This window comes from Harmonia axyridis, chromosome 5 (genome assembly GCF_914767665.1).
Source record: "Harmonia axyridis chromosome 5, icHarAxyr1.1, whole genome shotgun sequence".
Lineage (NCBI taxonomy): Eukaryota > Metazoa > Arthropoda > Insecta > Coleoptera > Coccinellidae > Harmonia > Harmonia axyridis.
In genome coordinates, this window is record NC_059505.1 from 32,345,552 (window position 1) to 32,370,533 (window position 24,982).

The following is a 24,982-nucleotide window of genomic DNA, read 5'->3' on the forward strand; positions in this document are numbered from 1 at the left end:
TAGCGATCTTCCAATATTTCGCCTCAGTTTCGGCGATTACTTCTTCATTGGCGCTAAATTTCTTTCCAGCGAGCATTCTTTTGAGGTCTGAGAACATGAAAAAGTCGCTGGGGGCCAGATCTGGCGAATACGGTGGATGCAGAAATAATTCGAAGCCCAATTCAAGCAATTTTGCCATTTTTTTAATTGATTTGTGGCACAGCGCATTGTCTTGATGAAACAGCACCTTTTTTTTCATCAAATGGGGCCGTTTCTTAACGATTTCATTCTTCAAACGATCCAATAACGTTATATAATAATCGCTGTTGATGGCCTGGCTCTTTTGGAGGTAATCAATGAATATTTACCTTGCGCATCCCAGAATACTGATGCCATAACCTTGCCAGTTGACTGTTGTGTTTTTCCTCGCTTTGGAATCGGTTCAGCGTGTGCAGTCCACTCAGCTGACTGTCGATTGGACTCCGGAGTGAAATGATGGAGCCATGTTTCATCCATTGTCACATATCGACGCAAAAATTCAGATTTATTGCACTTAAACAACTTCAAACACTGCTCAGAATCATTAACACGTTGTTACTTTTGATCGATTGTGAGCTCGCGCGGCACCCATTTTACACTCAGTTTTCTCATGTATAAATATTCGTGAATGATATGATGTACATGTTCAGATTATATCTTCACAATGTCTGCTATCTCGATCAACTTCACTTTACCGTCATTCAAAATTATTTTGAGAAATTTTTTGATTTTTTCGTTGGTGACAGTCTCCTTTGGGCGTTCGCAGTCTTCGGTGCTCATTTCACCACGTTTAAACTTAGCATACCAATCAATGAAGGTTGATTATTTTCCTGGTGCAGATCCCAGAAACTCTTCATCAAGCCAAGATTTTGCTTCAACTGTATTTTTTCCCTTCGAAAAGCAATATTTCATCAGCACACGAAATTCTTTTTTTTCCATCTTTTTTCAAATAACAAAAGTAGCTACACTCACAACGCAATATCTCACAAACTAATGGAAGGATTGCTGTTAAATTTTGACACGTAACGTTTGAAGGTTGGTACTAACTAAAAATCATATGGATTTAATACTAGGACCGCCATCTGTGCAACAGACCGGGGACTTTTCAATTGGCCTAATAGTTGTGAAAGAATTCAAAATTTATCAAACATATTTATTGATTGTAGAATTGAGATAAATTACTAAAATAATGAATTTAAACATATGTATATTACATTACAATGTATCACAATCAACAGTTTAGTATTTATAATTCAAAAGGTGGCTACAAAATTCTTAATTAATGGAATGTATAAAGGAAATTTCATGGAGGGTTCATCAGAAGTATGGATTTATAATTATTGAATTTTTGAAAAATTAATTTCTTCTTTCTTTCACATTGTATTTTATAAATAAAAATATTTTGGTATCTAGGATAGGTAATTTTTCATATTTCTATTATTAGAAATTGTGACAAAATTTTCTTGAATTGAATTATAAATATCCCAAAGGAAGACTACTGCTTCCAAATAAAAATATATGATAATATGAAGTTAAGGAATTGTTTCAGTTCTGGTGTGTTCAACAAATATTCATTTCGAACTCGAAAAACTGAATGTTTTTTTATAGAATACCTTAGAAAATTTAAACTGACTGAAACTAAACAAACACTTGATATAGAGGTTTTAGATGTTAAAATCTACCTATAAACTTTTTAATGGATAGCATCGATACCTAAAGCCTCTAGTGATCTTTATACATCAAACAATACAAATAAATATCTAATTAAATTAAATTAACATGTAGGCTAGTTATATTTCCATAAAATATTTATTTTATAAGGAATAAAAAACAATAAACGTAACAAATTTAACTGAACTGAAATGGTTTTTAAAAATAATATTAAAACATATTATTTTTGCTAATACGAATCTTTTGTTTGATCTCATATTGAATGGATATTTCTTTGGTGAAATATGCTAAATAAGACAAGTTTACCTCAAAACATTAAAAAAATATTCTTACAATAAATAATCTGCATACTGGTTAATAGTTACATGAAACGAAGCAGAATATAATTCTCGTGGAACAATTTCATCTTCATAATCACTGATCTGTCAGTTAAGATCTTTTTTCGTAAGACTTGATTCAAAATAGTGCTTTCAACAACAGTTTGTACTTGGTGGTTGATAACAGACAGCACTAGCGTGTCCAGATCTTCCAGCAGCTAAAGATACCCCTTCAGTCCATTCATTTCTGATAGGATCGTAAATTTCAACACTCTTCGAGAAATTAGTACCATCATATCCACCTGAAAGATTAATTTTTTTAATGCTATATCGGGTGTCCCAAGGTGAGTGGCTTATTATGGAAACTATTGATGGTAAAGATTTCAAATTTTGTGGATAGATATTTGGCCATATAAGGTACATTTTTAAAATAATTTCACATTTCCAGTGTTGCCGGATGTACGAAAATTTGGCAACAACTTTGTTATTTTGAATGGGACATCCGGTATTTCTATTTTTTTATGATACTCCATAAAATATTAAATCTATTCACTCTTACTTTTCCATTCCTATCATTAACGGTTTTTGAGTTATTAATTATTTTTCGAAATTTTAGATCAAATTGGCGTATTACGAAAATGACTCTAGTTCGCTCAATATTTGAGATTTAAGTCAAAAATTTTGCAAGTCGTTAGATATTGATCTGATCTGTGTCACTGCTTTTGAATTATGGTTGTCAATAATACAGGACGGACCAAAAAAAATCATCATTTGCCAAGTAACAAAATTTTAAAAAAGTCTATTTTTTCAAATTAGACACCTAGTATATTTTTCAATTTTTGGAATCAGTACAATACACTCTACAATTTTTCTATTCACGTCCCTATACCTATCTCAACTGGTTTCCGAGTTATATGCGTTTATTAGATTTCACATTGATTCAATAAGCGTTAATTTCTTTTGTATTTTTATTTTCTCTTGTCGTTCATAGATCGATATATCAATGAATCAGTTAAATCCATGAATGTCAAAATAAACAATTATTGCCTGACAGGTGTTTTGTTCCGAGGTTTTTCTATAAATAATGGCTCAAGAAAGATATACACATATCACTCGGAATCCAGTTGAGATAGGTATAGGGACGTGAAAAGAAAAATTGTAGAGTGTGTTCTACTGATTCCAAAAATTGAAAAATATACTAGGTGTCTAATTTGAAAAAATAGACTTTTTTACAATTTTGTAACTTGGCAAATGATGATTTTTTTTGGTCTGTCCTGTATTATTGACAACCATAATTCAAAAGCAGTGACACAGATCAGATCAATATCTAACGACTTGCAAATTTTTTGACTTAAATCTCAAATATTGAGCGAACTAGAGTCATTTTCGTAATACGCCAATTTGATCTAAAATTTCGAAAAATAATTAATAACTCAAAAACCGTTAAAGATAGGAATGGAAAACTAAGAGTAAATAGATTTAATATTTTATGGAGAATCATAAAAAAAATAGAAATACCGGGTCCCATTCAGAATAACAAAGTTGTTGCCAAATTTTTGTACATCCGGCAACACTGGAAATGTGTAATTATTTTAAAAATGTACCTTAGATGGCCGAATATCCATCCACAAAATTTGAAATCTTTACCATCAATAGTTTCCATAATAATCTAATAGGCCACTCACCTTGGGACACCCGATATATGGTAGGTAATGATTCCTCTTTATAATTGTGATTAGTTGACTATACAGCCCAAGCCAAAATTATCAATTTTTTTTTTTTTAATTTTTACATTCATGTACAGGATATTATAACTTTAAAATTAATGTATTTGAATTATTTCCAGTAATAGAATAAACTTTGAGATAGATGAATATTATAATTAACATACCAATAGCATAAATTTTACAGTCTAGAACAGTCACACTCAAAGCACTTCTAGCCTTTTTCATTGGTGCCACAAATGTCCATTCTCCTTTTTCTGTATCATATCTTTCAACATCATCTAGTTGTCTAACTCCATTATAGCCACCGATCACAAAAATAAACTGATTTATAGCTGCTACACCTACAAAAAAGGTTTTTTGGTTGAAAACTTGCTATTTCAACTTCAAGTTTTCCAATCCTGAACACTCAAATACTCATTTTAAAATAATCAGTATGAAAATATTATCCTATTTATTGACCTTTTAAAACTTGACAAAGAAGTTTTTCAATATGCAAAAAGAGCCCTAAAAACTCGAATCATTCAGAGTGATTATCACGTTATGGGAAACAAACAATGACGTCAATTTGAAGTAAACATTGCTTTTCGTTCATCTGCTGCGAATTTTAACATACTCTTCAATAAAAATATGCTTCTTAGTTTGAGAGTCTGAACAGATTCATTTTTCCTTAAGAAAGGTCATTGCAAACATTCAAAAACACATTCATTTCTAACTTAAAACAGATTGGGCATTGTAAGAATGAAATGAACCAAAGTAATTTTCATAACGAAATACTATTGATTGATAATAATAATAATACTTATTGGGTTTGGTGGCTTCTTTGAGTTTCACTTTTTCCAATTTTTTTTTTTTTTGGAAATTTTTGATGAAAAATATGCATTTTTCATGACCTCAATAAACATCACTGTATAATTTGAAAGGATTTAAAAAATGACTGAACACACCTATAAGAGGGAGCATAGGCATTGTTAGAATTTGTTGAAATTTTAGTATGCAGATACATGCTATTAATAAATGTTATACTATACGGGCATAATAAGAATACGTATATTAGCAATATAGCAAAAGGATTATAACATAAACTTTGGAAATTTCCCGGTTTTATGAGCGTTTTCAAGGTAGATACATCTCTGTTTGGCTATCCATGATGTCATGCTATTGTTAAAATAAATATACTATAGAATAATTTCTTTCCTTGATATACAGGGTATAATATGAACTATTCGAGGTTTTCTAGTTCCGATAGGATTTCCCAAAATTTGAGTAAATATAACCTTGAAAGCAATTGTATCCTTGGCTATTGAGAAAATATAAGGTTTATAAGCACCAATAGAATTTGGAGATCCTTAGAATTCTTCTCAGATGTAAATTTGAAATCATATTTAATCCTACCTGCCCCACTCCTGGGAATATTCATTGGTCGTAGTATGGTCCATTCATCATTCTCGGGATGATAGCATTCTACTGAATTGAGCCTGTATTCACCGTCATAACCGCCTATAGCATATAATAGCCTATTGACCACAGCTACACCGAGCGCTAATCTTTTGTAGTGCATTGGTTTAACGTGCGTCCATTTGTCCGTTTCAGGATCATAACTGAAATTTCCACAATAAATCTGAAACTTATACAGGGTGTTTCATTGGGAAACGGAAATACTTCACAGGTGCATAGATGACATCAAGGCGGTTCTGGAGATACCCCATTTATTGGGTTTTACTGTCTTCCTAGCCGAGATACAGGGTGTTTTATGAATTTTGCCCGTTTCTTTCTGAGGCCATATCAAACGAACCACCCGGTATATTTTCTTCATATTTGGCAAATATGTTCCTAACTGAGAGCTCAAACGTATCATGCAATATTATGTCTGGGGTCAAATGAAATTGTTAGTTTATTCCTCTGAAATCAATACTCGGGATCAGCTAATCAGAAAAATAGAAGAGGCTAGCCAGAACATGAAAAACAATCCAAATGGGATTCGGAAAGCAGTTCGAGATATTCAGAAACAAGCAAGAAAATGTTCAGATCAAAATGAAGGACATTTCGAGCCGTTTTTGTAGTTATTTTTTTGATAATTTTGTTATTATGTTTTTTTGTTCATAATTGTTTCAAAATATACGATATCAACCTAATGCAACTCAATTCTCAATAAATAGAAACTGAAATAGTATACTGCTATAAAAAGGAAAACCAATGTGAAAATGAATTACAAAGTTATGTTGGAATAATTATGGATTCAATATTTTTGATAATTCATTGTTAAAAGTCACTTCAAACCACTTTCAGGTATCCAAGTTCCCAAAAACTTCACTTTTACGTTGAAAATTTGTGCAGTAAACTGTCTGCGCGAAGATTTTAAGTACTGTCTGTTCAGTTTTTAGTGGTGTTTGCGAATATTGAAACAGATTTTCAAAATTCCGATGTGTTGTTTCGAGGATTCAAACGATTCATAATTTTTGTTAACCCGGACCTGGATTTTCAATGCGGTTATTGCATGATACGTTTGGGCTCTCAATTAGGAACATATTCGCCAAATATGAAGAAAATATACCGGGTGGTTCGTTTGATATGGCCTCAGAAAGAAACGGGCAAAATTCATAAAACAACCTGTATCTCGGCTAGGAAGACAGTAAGACCCAATAAATGGGGTATCTCCAGAACCGCCTTGATGCCACCTATGCACCTGTGAAGTATTTCTGTTTCCCAATGAAACACCCTGTATGATCATTTGAAGAATAGCTTACCATTCAACACTGTCCAAATACTTTGATCCTTCACTACCTCCTACAGCATAAAGTAGCCCATCCAATACCGCTACTCCTACCCTATTTCTAGGTACAGACATTGGGCTACATACTCTCCATTTATCCTTGACAGGGTTATAACGTTCAACCCAATCAGAATCATAGCTTTGAGCAGGTGATGTATTTCTGCCCCCAACAGCAAAAAACATTCCCTGAAAGAAATCGTCAATTATAAACCACGAATAAGGAAATAAAATACAAGCTTGTTTGGCTATGTAGCTTTCACATGAAAAAAAATTACCAAGTTTTTCTGATCTGATAACCTGCCTAGTAGATTTTTTTTAGGGAACAGAATAATTTGTTTTGAAATTTTTTAGGATATCTGAAACTTGAAGAAATGCCACCTTGGCATTTCTATTCAATTCATTTTTTTTTTCGCAGACCAGGTTCAAGGATACAGAATTGTGTTCAGCAAACTGAATTATATTTTCTCATTTCATTTATTTACCTTTAAAAAAGCTCCACCGAGACCCGACCTAGGCATAGCTAAAGAATCCATTTTTTTCCATGTTTTGTCGTCTACATTGAAACCTTCAACAATGTCAAGAGACTTTCTTAAATAACCACCTGCTACATATATTACCCTAGGAATATTAGGTGTTCTCTCCTTTTCTATTGTGCATTTATGTAACGTTAGGTCCTAAAATAAATAAAACAACTTAAGAACTTACTAGAGTAAGTTTATACAATAATTACTTTCTGACTTTGAATCAGTACAGGGATTTTTCAACACACAAGTTGTTATCATCAGAAACTGCCAGTTGCTGTTAAATTACATTTGGTTAGATTAGATTTCCTCCTTGGGAGTTTTTCATTGTAACGTTCAATAAACAAAAACAAAATTTTTCTAATCGTGGCTACAAATGGTTATAGAAAACTAAATTAAAATGAAACAATATTTAGTTGATATGTAACGGGTGTTTTTTTTCGAGGTATATAACTTTAAGTTGGCATTACTGTTCAAGATGGCGACCGATTTAACAGCTGCCAAGTGATTTATTCTCAGTTTGGTTTGGCAATTCATCATGAATAGACTCACGCCTGAACAACGCTTGCAAATAGTGCAATTTTATTTCGAAAATAATGGTTCTGTGGGGAATAAGTATCCCGATTTTCATAAGCGAATTTTGTTTAGCGATGAAGCGCACTTCTGGTTGAATGGCTACGTCAACAAACAAAACTGCCGCATTTGGAGTGAAGCTAATCCTCAAGTGTATGTCTAAACACCGTTACATCCAGAAAAACTGACTGTTTGGTGCGCTTTATGGGCTGGTGGAATCATTGGTCCGTACTTCTTCAAAAACGATGATGGCCAGAACGTTACAGTCAATGGTGATCGGTATAGAGCCATGATTACTATCTTTTATCATTCCTGAATTGAACAACCATGATGTTCAGAAGCTGTGGTTCCAACAAGACGGCGCAACATGTCACACAGCTCGTGCCACAATCGATTTATTGAAAGACACGTTTGGTGACCGCCTAATTTCACGTTTTGGACCTGTGAATTGGCCTCCAAGATCTTGTGATTTAACACCGCTAGACTCCTTTCTGTGAGGCTATGTAAAGTCATTGGTCTATGCGGATAAGCCACAAACCCTTGACCATTTGGAAGACAACATTCGCCGTGTTATTGCCGATATACGGCCACAAATATTGGAAAAAGTCATCGAAAATTGGACGTCCAGATTGGACTGCATCCGAGCCAGCCGTGGCGGTCATATGCCAGAAATCATATTTAAAATGTAATGCCACAAGATTATCTTGCGGATAAATAAAATTCATGTCGATCGAATAATCCATCGTTGTTTTATTGCAATTTAAAGTTCTATAGCTCTAAAAAAACACCCTATAATATTTTCTATGAAACTAAATGTATTGATTGTGAAAATGTTCACATAGGAAAGACTACTAGGACTATTTTACTAGATAAAAGGGATGAATTGAAAAAAAAGATAATTTACTCAATAATCTTCCAACCCCTATTAATAACCTATTATTTATCTTGCAGAAGTGTGAAAGATGAGCAGGTAAAAGTTGTAGCCCATAGGAGGGTGGATTAGATTAACTGATGGTAGCACACTCATGATTTTGCAAGTTTTTGTAATTTATTTAGTAACCTGTAATTTCTGTGGATGACAGCTTTATTGTTGGAACCTGTTAAAAGCTTATGAAAAGATCCTCTGTAAAGAAACCTTAACCTTACCTTGAAGATTTTCGCGAGATATTCCTTACAAGCAGGAGCTTGTTGGATGTATTTACAGTTGATCATCTGATCATTCAGAAACTTTGGTGGCAAGAATTGGCATCTAACAGCACTCAATATGTTTTCCATTTCGTTTTGTCTTTCGGGGTCATACTCTACCCACTTCAGAACTGCGTTATACACTTCTTTTTCTTCTTGGACGTTCAACTCATCTTTTCTTATTAACTGGACCAACTCTACAGCATTTAGTTGAAAGAATTCTTCCTCCTGTGCTACCTACTAAGAAAGGGTCATAGACAAAGATAATGAGGGGAAACAACGAGACAAACCTCACGAAAGTGTCTCTCAATATATTGATTGGCTTTTCTATATAGACTCAAGCAACCGTGGTTCTCTGCAAAACTAGCTATTCCTATAGCGTTACTTGGATCCAATTGTTTTTCCAAGAAATCACAGCAGGCCTCTATCGCATTTGTGACCTTGAATAAATTTTGAAATGAATCTGTTGCTATTTTAACAAAAAGAACTCAAAATGATAAAGATCCACTCACTTGAAACATTGCTGCAGCTGGTAGCAACTGACATACTATGTTTTCTGTAACTTTCAATTTTCCTGTGTAAATGAAATGTATAAGAATTTTCATAGCAGTAGGGGAAACTCCTTCCAGTTTTATATTTTTATTTTCACATTCTTTAAGGCCTCCAGTGAACATTGCTTTGAAATATGGGCTGGCAGCAGCTAAGATAACTCTGTGTGCGTGGAATGTTTCTGTTCCTACTTCGAGTACCACATCCGTGAGCATTTTGTGAAACCTCATCAATTCCATAGCCTAAACATTATTTTCTAGTGAATTTTATCTAGAGAATTCGAGGTTTGATCTTACCTTCATGGCATCCTTTATATATCCCAACATTTGAAATTCTAATTCTGCTGATTCGCATTGCATTGATGTACATTGTGATAAAAAAGTATCCTCTTTGTCCATTTTCATTCTGTAAAAAATACACTAGAATTTTACACAAGAAATAATTCGAAATATGAACAATAGAACTTAGAGTCATCTGTTCCGAAATACAAGCAAAAATTTCAAAAATTCATAACTCCGAAACCATAAACTCTAAGACCTTGAGGTGAAAAATATTGTATTTGCCATCATCCTTAGCCATACATGATTTTAATTCTATGATTCTGTTGTGTTGAGTTTTTCGACAAATGAGTCATTCAAATTTTGTTGCTATATTATTTTTTCCTTCAAAATTAATTAATCTTTTTCTTATTGAACATATTCTCGGGAAACTTAAGCCTTATTTGCAGTACAGAAATCGATTTCTGTATTGCAAATAAGGTTTAAGTTTTCCGAGAATATGTTCAATAAGAAAAAGACACTAGTATAGTACTAGCTTTAATATAGAATGTCTTTTCTCAAAATTTACTTTTTGGCAAATAGTGTGGAAGATGATTATTCACTGATTGGAGTTCACTATACTCATTCTACGGGATATCAAATCACTAAGAACTGTTTAAATATACGTGACATTTTTTCGATCCATTGTAAAAGCAGGTATATTCAGAAGATTATTAAAACTTTTTAATAATCTGATCCTTGAAGAAAAACATTGCAAGTCGCAAATTTTTTTTTCTTTTCAAAACGAATATAATCCTGGGTTCAAACCTTGTGTGATATAAGAGGAAATAAAAAAATATAGTGTGAATTTTAATTTTTTTTTAAAATAGATCATTTGGTTTTTCTGCCTATAAAATTATTGTATCAGTTCGAAATAGCAATCGATTTTTGTATAAAAATTTTAATTACCTAATTACAATAAATTAATAAAAATCTCTTCACGGAATTTTTTATTCGTTTGTCAACAGTAATAACAAAACTATTAATGAAAACATCAATGTTGTGAGCTTGTTTCAATAGCGAGAAAATATAATCAAAATAGGAATTGAAAAATTGCGCATTTAATTTCGAGATCTGGATGTATAAAAATAGAAAATTTTACTCACTTTAAAAAGCTAATTGATTACTCAAATTCTAGGAAGGATAATCATGGAAGTTCGTTGAGCTGAACCTTCTCTAGTGACAGTAACTTAATCAATGATATTTCACTAGAGATTTTGTTGATAAACAGCTGAATGAAACCTAAATACAATTCTCGTAGATGATAGAGCGACATCGAGTCCAATTGACATGTAATTTGTATTGTATTTATCCATTTTAAATATGATTAATTATTTAATTAATCATATTCACGCTTTTTATTCAATGGATTTGTAGAAATGGTAAACAATGCGCATAGTGAAGTGATTAATATTAACTATCTTCGCTTACCCATCATTACACTACCTGGAAAACTGACACTTTTCTTTGCACGTGGAAAAACCTTATATTTTCCAATTTTATTAGTTGGAATCAACTTGCATGACGACACAAAAATGTGTAAATATTTGACTAACAGAACAAACACTTAATAGATAAATAGGGATTTAATACTTATTGGAAATAATCAACTTCACTGCCTCGTGTATATTAATTAGGAATATTTGATATTTTTTATAAATCGTAGAATTTGAATGTTATATATCATCTTCAGGAATAATATATTCATGGATACACAAGATCTTTTTTCCCGATTCATTTGTTCTAATTCTACAATTTCTTAAGGTTTCGAGTTTACAATTCAACACACTTTCATTGAATATTGAATACTAATGCCATATGATATTCCATGGAAGAAACCTCCTTCCTCAATTTTTTTATAAATCACCTAATATTTTGTGGGAAAATACGTCCAATGATGGTAATTTGAACGTTCAAAACAGTATAGTCATACACTCAAGATCTGCAAGTCATTCTCCAACGATTCTGGTTCATTTTGTTAATTCGTATAACTTGCAGATAGCTAAGACGGCATTGAACCAAATGGAATTTCAACAGAATAGAATGTAGGCGTCAGTCAAAGATGACTTTCATTATATGGTTCCCCTAAATACTGACCATCTTGATTTAGACGATTCTGTACGTCTTTTCGGGAAAAATTATTGAAATTAAAAAAAAGGAGTATAAAATCAATAAGCTTACTGTAAATAGTTTTTATTAAAAAAAATCCTCATTTTTAACTAAAATTTATATTTATTTATGTAATGTAGGTCGGTATATTAGAGAGTGCTTCAACCCGTATAATTTTTTTTTTTAAGAAAAACACTGATTTGTTGTCGGGGGATTTTGAGCGCTTGTCATTTATGCGCCATTGATGATTACCTACTCGTTATTTTATCTAGAAAAGGGAATACTGATTATACGATCCTCCTGAAATTCGGTATGAAGATTCTATAGTAATAATTTTTTTTCATTTTTTCTCTTCTCTGTTATATATTTTTTACTTTGAATGAAGGCATCGACTGTTACAGCCATTAGCCTGTTCTCGGTTATTTTTTTTTCTGTATTTTTAGCTTTACATGTAATTACCATCTAAAAAGTGTTTGTAGGATATTCAATAAATGAATATTTTACATAATATACACAAGGAATTTACAAATAAAAAGATATGTAGTCATAAGGATGTCAGAAAATACTAGTAGTTCCACTGATTAGAATTCGTTTAAATAATTCTGGCGCCTTGAATTTGATATTGCTGGTATAGTATATCCAAAGTCACTTGGAGGAAGCTGAATATTTCGATTATAGAAGGGTGGTCCAAGTTTTCAAAAATTCCTTTGGAGCCAGTGAATTTATTGCCTAACAATACTTTCAAATGAACCCCGGTATTTAGCGGATCGCGGTATCCACTTCAAAGGGACATCTATGGCCAAGCGTATTTATGGACTAGTTCAAGTGACTTTGGATATACTATATTTCCGTTTCATTCCGTAGCTAGCGCTATTTCCATCGAAAAACTTCAATTTCCTTCCGTAGGAGGCGCTATCTAATGAAATGTTCATATTTCCATGGAAACGAGAGCGGAATTTGATATGAGCAACATAGGAAATCAAGTGAACTACCGGCAAGCTCCTTCAAATCCAAGTAGAATGCAAAAAAAAAATTGAGGAAAGTAATAACGTGAAGTCAGGGGCTACTGAACGATCGTTCATTGAATTTAAGATTTAAATTTTGCTATATTGGGTGTCCTAATAAAATATTCATTATATTAAGTCAATATTATAGGTGATATAAAGGAGCAGAGCCGTCGGCGTCGCTAGCAAAATTGCAGGCCTACGTAAACAAACAATTTTCCGATCTAAAAGAATTCAACTCTGCAGAATGCAAAAAATTAATATAATGAAGTCTTCATATATGTATTTATTTGGACTAATAAGATGGAAATGGTGAATTGAATAGTTTCTCCAATATTTTGCATTTCTCTGAGCAAACAACATTCCGATTTAAGAATTGAAAATAAAAATAATTGCTGAAACATCAAGAAGCCACCCCAAATACCCAATAAAAGTTGGCAGAGTTAATCACACAGAAAGCCGTTAATAAATCTAAAAAAAAAATACTATGAGATATCTACGAGTATAAAGCATAATATGTAATAATAATAGTTTATTCTGAAAAATCATTTATAAACATGAAACCAGTATGCGGCACTTTTGATGGTTTTTGATATTAAATTTCTCGGTATTCCTTCTCCTTTATGTTGCCTGACTGAATTACATTTTCATTCGGTACTTTGAATTTTTACACATGTGATTTTTGTTGATCAAACTTGAAATGCTGCCTCTGAAATTTGGCTCCCCAGCTGACCCTGATGCCTAACAGTAATAATTCATGAAATGATGCCAAATTTTTTATGGGTCATTTCTCATAAATTTTTATCAATAGATGATTTGCGTCATTCAACAGAAAAAAATCGCCTTATAAGTACCATACTGATTTCTGAGTACCTACTCCATTTGCGTCATAAGACAAAAAAGATTCGAATTGAGTATTGAAGTACACCGTTTGAAGATTATCAATATAAATATTAGATCTTAATTTTTTATTTTAAAGTTTTAATCACGTCGTAAAACCGCTATATATACCTATTAGGTAATTATTATTACAAATATCCTAAACGCGAATTCAAACGTAAACAATCAAAAATGATTGCAATGAGAAAGATATTGTCACCTACATGACATGGCATACATTACATTTGCACGTGAATTTTACAAAGAATACATTATGACTATGCATTTTCGAATCTTATCTCATCTCATTCCCTGGAGACTGGAGATTCCCCTGATCCTCAACGTTCAAAAGTACAATCAAAATCTTGAACTTCAAGATTTAGTATTAAAACGTTACATATTCAATTTCCATACTTTAAAATGTATTCGTTTTTTCCGATTAAATGAGAAATTAATGAATGAATATAATAAGATACTGATGAAGCGTGAAAAAATCTAAGAATCAAAGATTTATTTTAGATTTCACATATCCATTTTTGATTTATTTTCCAAGTTTCACGAGGGTTTGGAATTATACGGGATATTGCTGAGAGCGAGGCTGAGAGGAATCTCAAAAAGCAGCTTATCTCAATTCAATTCGTATTTATTGTTTATTTAACATACATATCGAAATTGATAATCAAAATCTGATTATATTAGCATGAAGGTTTAGGAGAACGCGAAAACAAAACAAAGCATTATGTGCTGGAATTAATATAGTAGGGTATATTTTTATTTTTATAAATTTATCTCCAAACGTGAATGTTGGCTATAAATGGAGACTAAATCTGAATATTCCAGTAAGTGCAAAAATAATACTATCCTATATAACAATTTTCATACCTTGGAGAGTATACAAATGAGTACACATATTCTAGTGTGAAAGACCTACAGAGACGAAATTTTTGTTTGTGTTGCATTAAGTATTCACAGGAACGTAATTCATCAATAAGGTATATGAAAACATGAGTTTATGGGATAGTGAAATGACCATATAAACTGAAATAGCTAGGATAAATATTATCTTTCTACTCACCAATTATTTTGTAATACTCTGAAAATCCTCATAAACAAATGTTTCCAGTTCGGATTATTCAAGCTCAACAATCCAACATAAATTCCCTTTCAACTGACATTGTAAATACAATTTTGGCATGAAAAAACTAATAATTATTACTAAGAAACACTTCCTAACAATTTCTTACAAAATGTTCAATAATCATTGGAGATGTTTAATTTAAAGGGGAAAAACAATTTTCATCATTGCTGTCCACATGTATTAGATTGACGGCATATTGACGGATAACACCACAGATAACAGAGAATTAATTACAAACGTCAAGTGAAGAATGTCAAAAATGAACTGTCAGTGTTACCACAAAATAAAAAATAATTTTGAGGGAATTACTGAAACATTTGTGAATCCCCGAAATCCTATTTAACTGTAAAATATAAATTCTTGAATTCCGTAAAAGAGAAAATTGTTGATGACCCTTTAGGAATTATTTATTTAGTTCAGATGAAATCTAGAGGAATCTTGGAAGATGTTATTTTAAAACGGACGGTACTGGCAAAGTGATGAATTAATTTAATTCACTCTCTAAAAGCAACAATGATTTTATATTGAAAAAAACTTTTTCGAAAATATTAGTGTAATATGAACAAATCACAGTATGAATTTATGATTTGTTTGAATTTGATTCTTTATGGAATATAGCTCTTCAATTATAGGTAGAATAAAAATGAAATATCTGTTGAGAAGAACTTTATGGACTACATCAGAAAAATGTACAGGTTTTTCTTTCTTAATGAATATTTTGAAATAATATTCAAATTTCATATAAAAAGTATAGAACAATTAATACAAAATGAAAATATATAACGTGTTATATACAATTCCCAAAATGACCTCGAATAATTAATATACTTCAGCACCTTCAATATTTAAAAAAAATACCCAAAAAAGTAATAAGTATACGGACAATAGCTTAGGCCTAGTCATTAATATATTCCAAAATTATTTCCCATTATTCTTTCAGAATGCTTTGAATTGAATCAATTTTGTTCATAATAATATTCAAATCATGATTAGATTCTGGCATATCAGAAAAAGATTTTTTGACATAACTTGAAAGCTGAAAAAGATTATCACTGATTTTAGTAGTTATAGAATGATTGGTTGTGAAAGCATTCTTATGAATATGTAGTTACAATCTTTTGTTACAGAACTTGTACCCCAAAAAAATTAATCTTCTTACAATAATATGTTTCTTACAATAATATGTCACCGACTTCGATTTTGACCGTTTTAATAAGGCTATATATTGTGGTGTCAATTAAAATGAATTACATTTTGAGTACATAAATTATACAGATTCTTTTATATAGCGATTATTTTAAAATGTTATCGATTGCATGAAAACATTCTTTGGTCTAAAAAAATAAATAAATAGTAGCTCGCAAAAATTGATGAGTAATGGAAAATACTGTTTCTTATAGAAAATATCTCAGTACTCAGGATCATAAAGCATTGAAAACAAGTCAGATCAAGCAGTATCAATTGACTCTTGATTTTTTAAATTAATAACACAGGTATATGATTGCTAACAAAAATCTGTGATAAAACACTCTTATTTTATATTTTTGACAATCTGCATTGATTTCTAAATGCGATTAATGTTTCACACTTGTTCTATTCTAACATTATTGACTATCCAAATTTTGGTTATGATTTGAATGAGTACTGATTTCACCAGATGAATTTGATTTAGACGTACTACTAACAGAACTATCACTATCACTTGAAGATGAGGAGGAAGCCTCAATTTTTTTTCTGTGTTCATTTAATTTTTTGGAGAATTTACGATAATCTGAATCATCCGAAGCTGAAGATGTTTCTGAGGATTTCTCATCACTTGAACTATCTTCACTAGACTTGCTTACTTCACACTTTTCTTTTTTAATGTATGATTTAGATCGAGTAGGTGACTCATCACTTGAACTGTCATCACTAGGCTTCCTAACTTCACACTTTTCTTTTTTAATGTATGATTTAGATCGAGTAGGTGACTCATCACTTGAACTGTCATCACTAGACTTGCTTACTTCACACTTTTCTTTTTTAATGTATGATTTAGATGGAGTAGGTGACTCATCACTTGAACTGTCATCACTAGACTTGCTTACTTCACACTTTTCTTTTTTAATGTATGATTTAGCTCGAGTAGGTGACTCATCACTTGAACTGTCATCACTAGACTTGCTTACTTCACACTTTTCTTTTTTAATGTATGATTTGGATCGAGCAGGTGACTCATCACTTGAACTGTCATCACTATACTTGCTTACTTTACATTTTTCTTTTTTAATGTATGATTTAGATTCAGTAGGTGACTCTTTTTCTCTATATTTATTTCTCAATCTTGGTGATTTGCTTTGTGCCCTATCAGAGGAAATACTTCTCGAGCGACATCTCTTCCTTGAATACTGCTCAGGGGATTTTACACTTCTTGATCTGCTTCGTCGTTTTTTCGTCTTTTGCTTCTTCAAGCTCTTCGCTATAACCCTCTTTTGATGATCAAGCTGAGGAAAAAGGTTTTCCGATATTTTCAAAGCTTTCTTGGCTGCGTTCATTTCAGCTTGTTGGATGCTATGCCCTACTGCATGGGCTAAACGCTTCCCCCTGAAATAAACTGCTACTGTGTATACTCTAGTGTTTGTTGGCCCTTTACATTCTATAACTTTATAGACAGGGATATCAGGTTCTGAACCGTCCATTGTTCTCAGTGTTAAACAGCATTGTTGCAATTTCGATTTTGGATCATTCCAATCTTGATTCATAATAAAATCTTGTAACCTAGGAAAAAGAGTCACTTGGCAGAATGTTTCACAATGCTCTAAGCCTTGATCAACGTAGAGAGCTCCAATAAAGGCTTCAAGTAAATCTGCTCTATCCTTAGTTTTCAATTCAGCTTTTGGATTATTGTAAACAGCATAGCTGGCCATTCCTAAATCATCACAAACAACTGCCTGTGTTCTATTGTTAACTAAAGAACTTCTAAGGAGTGATAAATGACCTTCGTGATGTTCTGGAAAAAACTTATATAGGTATTCAGAAGCAATAAGCTGTAATACAGTATCTCCTAGGAACTCTAATCTTTGATTAGAACCCATTGTAAGGTTAGTATATCCCACACTTCTGTCTGTAAATGCTCTAGCGAGTAGGCGGATGTGATTGAACTCAACTCCAATGGAATCTTCGAATTTAGTCAATGTCTGTAGAAGCTCAAATTTGGGGATCCATTCCCTATCACCTTCTGGTTCTTGTTCTTGCAAAGGATGTGATGGAAGGCTTACCCAAACATCCAATAAATCAGAATCTTTGAATAAAGTGTCGGAAAATACTTTGTCAGCCACCCCGATGCCTCCATCTAGGAACAGTGCCCCCATAACTGCTTCAAAACAATTAGCCATTGCATGTCTCAATTCCAAGTCATGACAAAGATCAGAACCATGGGCATATAACATGAATTGATCAAGTTTCAACGTTTTGGCAAGAACTGCAAGATGTTGATTCTGAACTATAGCTGCTCTGTAAGTGGCCAATCCTCCTTCCTCAAGTTCAGGAAAAGTGAAGAATAAATGGATTGATGACAAAAACTCAACTACCGCATCCCCCAAAAATTCAAGTCTTTCATTATGAGTTATGTTTGATTCCGTTTCTTGCTGTTTACCAAACCGTGACATTATATTGATTAATGTGTTTATCCCTCTTTTTCTCGTATTCATGTAATGAATTCTCCTATCACCATACTCTGGTTGTCTGATTCCGCAATTGGTTAAACTATTCCTAGCATGATCAGGATTAGTACCAAAATTCTCTCTGTAGGAGGGATGGGTAAGTGCTAGTTGCAACAAAGCCCGATTACTGAATTTGTAACCGATGGAACTTTCAAGTACATTCAAAGAATTATGGAATCGCAAATGACATACCAGAACTGGCAAAAGCATTGCATGCTGAATTATATCACACATTATTCCTGTTCTATAGAAACCTTCTGCACTTATGGCTACTGTAACATCTCGTTTCATTTTACCTTGAGTTCTCATTTCTTGCAATCTATTTTCCTTTGCTTCTAGTTTTCTCTTGTCTTCAAATGTTGGTTTTGACATATTCGCAAGAAGGTGTCGAAACTTCACATAGTCCCGCCAGGCTTTTTGATACTCAGGGTTACCAGCGTAACTCAATTGAGGTGGTCTTATTCCAAAATGAACTATTTCGGGAAACATATAATCGTCCTTTTTTTGTAAGTCAATATTTCTGTCCAATTGATCAACCCTTACCGAACAAGGTTTTTTACCAGGATAAGTAACAACCATTCCTTTTATCTCATCTGCATATGCCTGCCATTCATATTGGGACATTTTCACCATTTTCTCTAAATCTTGTTTTCCTATCAAAGGTACAGAGCTGTACAATAAGTAGTTCAATACTTCTTTCATTGCTAAAATTTCTTTTCCATTGTCAGGTAGTTCCCTAACAAATCTAGGCATAAAATGAAATTGGGTACATCCTTCTCTAAAATCTGGTACACCAACATCAAGGTCAATTAATTCTAAAATCTCTTTGAATAAATAATCATAAAACAAGTTGAGTTCACGAACTGTGAAATTATCTGGAATTTTTTCTTCAATATATAATATTGTATATTCAATGTTGAACCTGATTACTTTGCAGGTAGGTAGTTTCTCTAAGGGGGAATGAGAAAGCATTGAAAAACCTTCGAAAATGAATTCATGTTCATCAAAATGGATTATTGTAGGAGTTTTAATCAAAAAGTTTGTGGGAGGCGATATTGTTATTTTATAATGATAAAGCTTATCTGCATTATTGGATTCTAGATCACATAGTTTTAGTAATGTTTCTCCAGGATATATACCATGTCTTATTCCTGATTTTCTAGACTTATTTGAGCATCGACACAATGGACCATCATTCATTTCTCCAGGGTCGTTGTACCACATTTCTGGATGTAAGCAGTCCGGGTGTTTTTGTTTTCTTTGTAGTTCCTCCATGGTACAATCTTCTTCGTCTGTCAGATCTTCATCAGAGCAGCTGCTTCCACTACTAACTTCAGTTTTATGCTTGCATATTCTTGCTCTATTCTTTCTTGGTGGTGGTTGATAGGGTGGCTTCATCATATTTATTTTCTTTGCACGCAAAACAAGCTCTTCATTGAAACGGTCACACAGTTGTTTCAATTTTGGTGAGCTTCTAATCACCTTGAAAAAGAAATTTCAATCTATATTAGCTCATTATAATTTTTTTTTAAATTCAACAAAGTTGAAAAATGAAATATAATATATTCTCACCTTAGGATTAATTTCGTCCCTCTCATAGTATAAATCAGCCGGTGTACTTCTTGTCCAGATATTCTTTTCATTTTCAATAGCCTCATCCTGATTGAAGGAATTAAGTTCTTCAAGTTTGGTGGTCACTTCCTCCTTGGTGGAGCAGTAATTTTTTCTCCATTTCTGTAGAATTTGTTTCCGTTCATCAGTTAATGAAGATTCATTTTTGCTATAAACTATTTTTGGAGAATGATTTCTACTTCTTGAACGGCTTTTGTGTGATGGTGATTTGCTTCTATAACGGGATCTTGATTTGCTTCTATTTCTATCTCTATATTTATCTTCTCGATACCTTGAACTCCTTGAAGAGGACCTAGATCTATAATTGGGACTTCTCCTAGGTGGACTTTCCCTTCTAAATCTACTAGATGTACTTCTATTTCCTTTTTCCTGAGATATATTTCTGCTACTAGTTTTTGCATGGCCATCATCGAATTCTTCTTTAAATGTTCGATTATTGGAATCACTATTATTTACACTTGAACTTGGATTAGTTGTGGGGTAGTACGGTAGTGGAGCAATATAACTAGGATTCAGAGTGGGCGGTGGAAAATTATATTGTGGCGGTTGTGTATTTGGTAGAAAATTCGGTGGCGGTTCTGTATTGGGGAGAAAATTCGGTGGCGGTTCGGTATTGGGGAGAAAATTCGGTGGCGGTTCTGTATTGGGGAGAAAATTCGGTGGCGGTTCTGTATTGGGTAGAAAATTCGGTGGCGGTAGATTGAAATTTGGAGGAGGTGTTGAAAAGGGGGGTGCATAATATTGCGGTGGAGGTAGATTTTGGTACACATTATAGTTTGCAGCAGGCACTGGAGGTGGATAATACAAATTGAGATTCCATTGATTGTTCATCTTCAATGTTATTCATTGAAGGTTTTCATATGGTCAGGGACCAAATAAATAGTTACCTTGATTTAAAAACCCGAATTCCATTGACAGTAGAGGAATTTTAGGTTAGATGTAACAAAAACATAGAATCTCTTAATCTTTAATAGTATTCTGTGCTTTTTAAAACAAAAAGCGACTCCGATTAGTCCGATTAATCTGGAGACTCTGACATGAGTGAGTGGGGTGTAATCTTAGAACATAGAATAGAATTTATTCTATAAAGGCTGTAATTGAAATAATTTGAAATATTCAAATTTCAAATTTTTCGGCGCTATATATAATTCATAATTCATAATTTTTTATGAAAGTCAAACTCTTTACTGTCGACAGACATGAGCTTTTCTTTGAAACTGTATTAGCTAATTTCAGATTTTTTTTTACGGAAATCAGTTTTTAACTAGCCAAAAAAATTACTCAAATATTCAGAACAAGAGCATTGAATATTATGATTAATTATTTCAAAATAACAATGTTGCTAGGGAGTTGTTTTATCAATAACTTGCTGTCAAATTGTGTATAGATTTAATTCTCCTCAAGTTAGCTGTTAAAAATGTTTTGGGGTTTAACACCAGCACTAGATTTTCAGTCTATTTATACAAAAAGAGATGGGGGCAAACTCAATTTTCTCGTTGTTGGAGGATCGGATTGTAGACACATTTTGAAGACTATTGCAAGAAGGTATAGGCATCAGGATGTACAGTTGAACTTTTTCATAATGGAGGGATGCATGGAACTTGTAGCCAGAGAATTGTTACTGTTATTGCTTGCTTTCATGCCTCAGAAAGAACTGGGAGAAGTTCAGAAAACTAGAATCTTCATGGAAATTTACGGCAATACTTTAGTGAGACCGTACGTTGGGAAATTCTTGGCAACGACTGCCAAAGAAATGTTGTCAGCTATAACCGATTACGATTATCTAAGGAAATTGATGCCTTTTGTCAGTGTTGATGTGAAATATAAGGAGAGAGATTGTTTGGAGAATTTGATGAAGTTTTGGTGCAGTTTGGACGATTTTGATATAATTCATAGTTGGGACAGCAGAGTTCGTAAAATGCTCGGTAAGTAGGAAAATTAACATTGTGAAATAATAAGACAAATGGTGCATTTTCGTTGCTTTTATTCTGTCCCCACCCCTAAAATATTTTAGTATGAGACTTTTGTGTTACTGAAGTATAGCTATACATATATCTCCCTGAATATTCACTCATACTGCATTAAAATCGACTGCGTTTGATGAAATGAAAAGACACCGGGAAAATTCAGGATTTCGGACAAAGCCAAGCAATGACACAATAATTCCTAGTGAGGATGAAAAGCTCGATAAAATTAGTTCTTCTTCGATAACTTTTAAAGTAGGTATTCATTTTAACCCCCACTATTTTTGTACGTAGAATCGACTGAAATAATAAAAAATATAGGTTCTAATTTGAAAATTTTGGATTTTGATGAATTTGAGTTGTCTAAGTTCATGACCTTCTTTTAAGTAGATATATGCAGAATCAAAAAAAAAAAAAATTCGAAAATAGCCTTTTCTGCCAAAATATTAAAAAAATGTGAGTCCTCAACGCCACCATTTTTGTCATAAGAATCCCATTAACTCATGAACCGTTGAGTTTTACCCAAGATATGGCACATTGCCGAAATTGCCATCAAAAAGCTATCTAATGATGCAATAATATACTGGAAGTACCTACCATTTGAAATGAGGAGGTAGTAGTCTGTTTCCGGTATAACCGGAAGCTGTAGAGATCTGAAAATATTTTAGGGAGCAAGATCATTGTCTCAAACCGCAATATGCAAATTTTCATCCCAAAATTATCATTAGTTTTCCATAAACGTCTAATAGTCCATCCCGGTGAATCACCCTGTATAATATTCTGTAGTTCAATGATATGAACAACACAATTTCGCGTTTTTCGCAGGTATAAGATACGACGCAAAATTCGGAGCCTTCGACTGGGACCTCCACATGCGTTTTCACTCAGTTGGCGGCAAGCAGGTAGGATCTCAAGAATACAAGAGTTTCAGGAACAACGGCGTCTCCTTCTCCTGGTTGGAATCCGAAGTGTCCAAGCCTAACAGATCCCTAATCTGCGTAACCGTGCCCAACGGCGAAAGATTCATCCATTACGGTTACCTTGGCGACATCCAAACTGGACCTTTCGTAACCTTTGGTCTAGAATGCGAAGAAGAGGACTTCCTCAAGTCCACCAACGGCCAGAACAAATACAGAGCCACCGACATCACCGAGAGAAACCTCAGACAGATATTCCACGAGATTGAGTTTGGTCAGGAGTACCAACATTGTTCTTTGAACGACTACCTCATGGGCACCTTGAGGATTCAGGAGGTAGAACAGATGATGGACGTTAGTGCCGATCAGATCATAGCCAGACCGAAGAACTATTCATCAATCGAAGCGAGTAACATTACCATCAATTTCTTGTCCATCTCCCAGCTCAAACAGATGTCTTATAAGGATGATTACAAGGAGTTCTTCCATTTGATTTATTTTAGCAGTACGCACTTCTTGCAGTTCTTCGAGAAGGAGACGATGGAGAAGGTTGCTAGGAAAAATGCCGTTCTTCTGGTGGAAAATCAGAGATACGTGTTGAGTTACAGGGATAAGGAATTGGAGGAGTATGGCAAGAGTGTGAAGGAGAAATTGGAGGGAATTGATATTGTAGACAGTAAATTTGACTGTCTGAAGGATGACTATTTCGAGTTTGTTCTCAAACCAAACTAGGAGAAGATTCATATGGTTTGATGTGATATTCGATTACAAGTTGATGTGGTTACTTGTGGTTTGGTGTTGATGAAGAGAATAATGGTTTAATTGGGGAATGGTAGCATGGAATGTTTTGAATTTTGAATTATATTTTATTTGGTACTGTGTATTTGTATTATTTCATCATGGAATTGCATACATTTCATAAACTCATTTTCGAAGATTTTAAAAATAACTGCAATAAGAATATGTTACTTAAAATAACTCATGTTTACACACAGATGATACTTACTGTTAAAGAATGTCACAATGTCAATAAAACTAAATTTCTGGTAAAACTAACTAGAGATCTATTAAATGTGATTAATCAACCATAACCTTGTCAAGAAGACCTTGGAAACACTACTGTATTGTTGACTTAAGTAGCTCATCCTAACCTTGGTAGCTAAAAGTAGGGTTTTTGAGGAAACGGATATCGACGTTAAGGAGAGGCGTTCTAGCCAATTTTTAAGATGAGCCTTCTCACAAGGGAGTATCACCCATAGACCACTGATGAAATCGTCAGTGTAGCAACTCCGTGGTCCCTGCCATAAACACCTTGCTCCATAGTGGAGCGTGGTGACCTTGCCGTAGAGCGTTGGGTTTATGTCCCAGGTACACTTGGGAGATCAACTTTTTCAATTTTGATGAAATTTGGTATAGGCATTCAGGTTGGGTACCAAATATTTCTGTAAGAATTTCAGCTTCGCGGAATTTTGCTCATTCAACTGCGAGGACTTTAATATCTTGTGTTCTACTATTCCGATTTTTATAAATTTTGACATAAATATTAAGGCTGTTATCTCTACTACACTCATTTCTGTCGAAGCAATTGCAGTGACTAGTTGCACGCCCAAAAGATGACGCTGTGGACTGCGCATCTAACGGAAGATTGGAACTGCTTGGAATGTAAAGGCGATCGTTTTTCAACCAATAGTGCAGCCTGGATTTTGTTTTGGGGAGATTTCATCATCAAAAATCGATTATTTAGATTATTTTGAATAATTTTGGTTGAATCTGGTTTCAGTATTAGTTTAAGGTGAAAATTCGACTATTTTAAGTTTTCGGAGGTAAATACAGATCAAGAATTTTCTATTACTTATCAATTAGAATTAAAAATGTTATTATCAGAAAGTAGAAGTGGCTTTCCACTAGGTCGTAATTGGAGCATGAATAAAAACATATATTCGAGTAACAAACATTTATTTTATGAAAATGAAACAGGTTATAATATAGA

At 33.2% G+C, this 24,982-nt stretch overlaps 3 protein-coding genes across 5 annotated transcripts; 1 reads left to right on the plus strand and 2 right to left on the minus strand.

The window, feature by feature from the left end:
• Nucleotides 1–1,159: 1,159 nt before the first annotated feature.
• LOC123681372 (kelch-like ECH-associated protein 1) lies at nucleotides 1,160–14,993 on the minus strand. 3 transcript variants are annotated; one of them, XM_045619752.1, is made up of 10 exons: nucleotides 14,716–14,993; nucleotides 9,628–9,736; nucleotides 9,295–9,573; nucleotides 9,073–9,222; nucleotides 8,744–9,019; nucleotides 6,986–7,177; nucleotides 6,478–6,689; nucleotides 5,126–5,331; nucleotides 3,898–4,074; nucleotides 1,160–2,308 (listed from the first exon to the last, which is right to left on the minus strand). In XM_045619752.1, exons 2-10 carry the CDS (start codon nucleotides 9,733–9,735, stop codon nucleotides 2,160–2,162), a joined length of 1,749 nt encoding a protein of 582 aa, XP_045475708.1. In that variant the 5' UTR covers nucleotide 9,736; nucleotides 14,716–14,993; the 3' UTR covers nucleotides 1,160–2,159. The 3 variants fall into 3 exon arrangements, with proteins under 3 accessions (XP_045475708.1, XP_045475711.1, XP_045475709.1); XM_045619755.1 differs by lacking the exon at nucleotides 14,716–14,993 and adding an exon at nucleotides 11,080–11,101; XM_045619753.1 differs by lacking the exon at nucleotides 14,716–14,993 and adding an exon at nucleotides 10,755–10,896.
• A 436-nt stretch (nucleotides 14,994–15,429) lies between these two features.
• On the minus strand, nucleotides 15,430–21,076 carry LOC123681371 (ribonuclease 3). The gene is made up of 2 exons (XM_045619751.1): nucleotides 20,052–21,076; nucleotides 15,430–19,961 (listed from the first exon to the last, which is right to left on the minus strand). The coding sequence occupies exons 1-2, from the start codon at nucleotides 20,940–20,942 to the stop codon at nucleotides 16,383–16,385; spliced, it is 4,470 nt and encodes a 1,489-aa protein (XP_045475707.1). The 5' UTR covers nucleotides 20,943–21,076; the 3' UTR covers nucleotides 15,430–16,382.
• Nucleotides 21,077–21,366: 290 nt separating this feature from the next.
• LOC123680810 (dynein axonemal assembly factor 3 homolog) lies at nucleotides 21,367–23,869 on the plus strand. The gene is made up of 2 exons (XM_045618926.1): nucleotides 21,367–22,036; nucleotides 22,901–23,869. The coding sequence occupies exons 1-2, from the start codon at nucleotides 21,529–21,531 to the stop codon at nucleotides 23,722–23,724; spliced, it is 1,332 nt and encodes a 443-aa protein (XP_045474882.1). The 5' UTR covers nucleotides 21,367–21,528; the 3' UTR covers nucleotides 23,725–23,869.
• The last annotated feature ends 1,113 nt before the right edge of the window (nucleotides 23,870–24,982 follow it).

Coding starts and splice junctions, on each gene's coding strand:
- LOC123681372 (XM_045619752.1), bottom strand. CDS start 9,735: ATGAAAATGGACAAAGAGGATACTTTTTTATCACAATGTACATCAATG. Junction 9,020..9,072: donor TTGAGAGACACTTTCGTGAG/GTTTGTCTCGTT, acceptor CTTTCTTAGTAG/GTAGCACAGGAGGAAGAATT. Junction 5,332..6,477: donor TATTTGGACAGTGTTGAATG/GTAAGCTATTCT, acceptor TGGAAATTTCAG/TTATGATCCTGAAACGGACA.
- LOC123681371 (XM_045619751.1), bottom strand. CDS start 20,942: ATGAACAATCAATGGAATCTCAATTTGTATTATCCACCTCCAGTGCCT. Junction 19,962..20,051: donor GGGACGAAATTAATCCTAAG/GTGAGAATATAT, acceptor TTCTTTTTCAAG/GTGATTAGAAGCTCACCAAA.
- LOC123680810 (XM_045618926.1), top strand. CDS start 21,529: ATGTTTTGGGGTTTAACACCAGCACTAGATTTTCAGTCTATTTATACA. Junction 22,037..22,900: donor CAGAGTTCGTAAAATGCTCG/GTAAGTAGGAAA, acceptor CGTTTTTCGCAG/GTATAAGATACGACGCAAAA.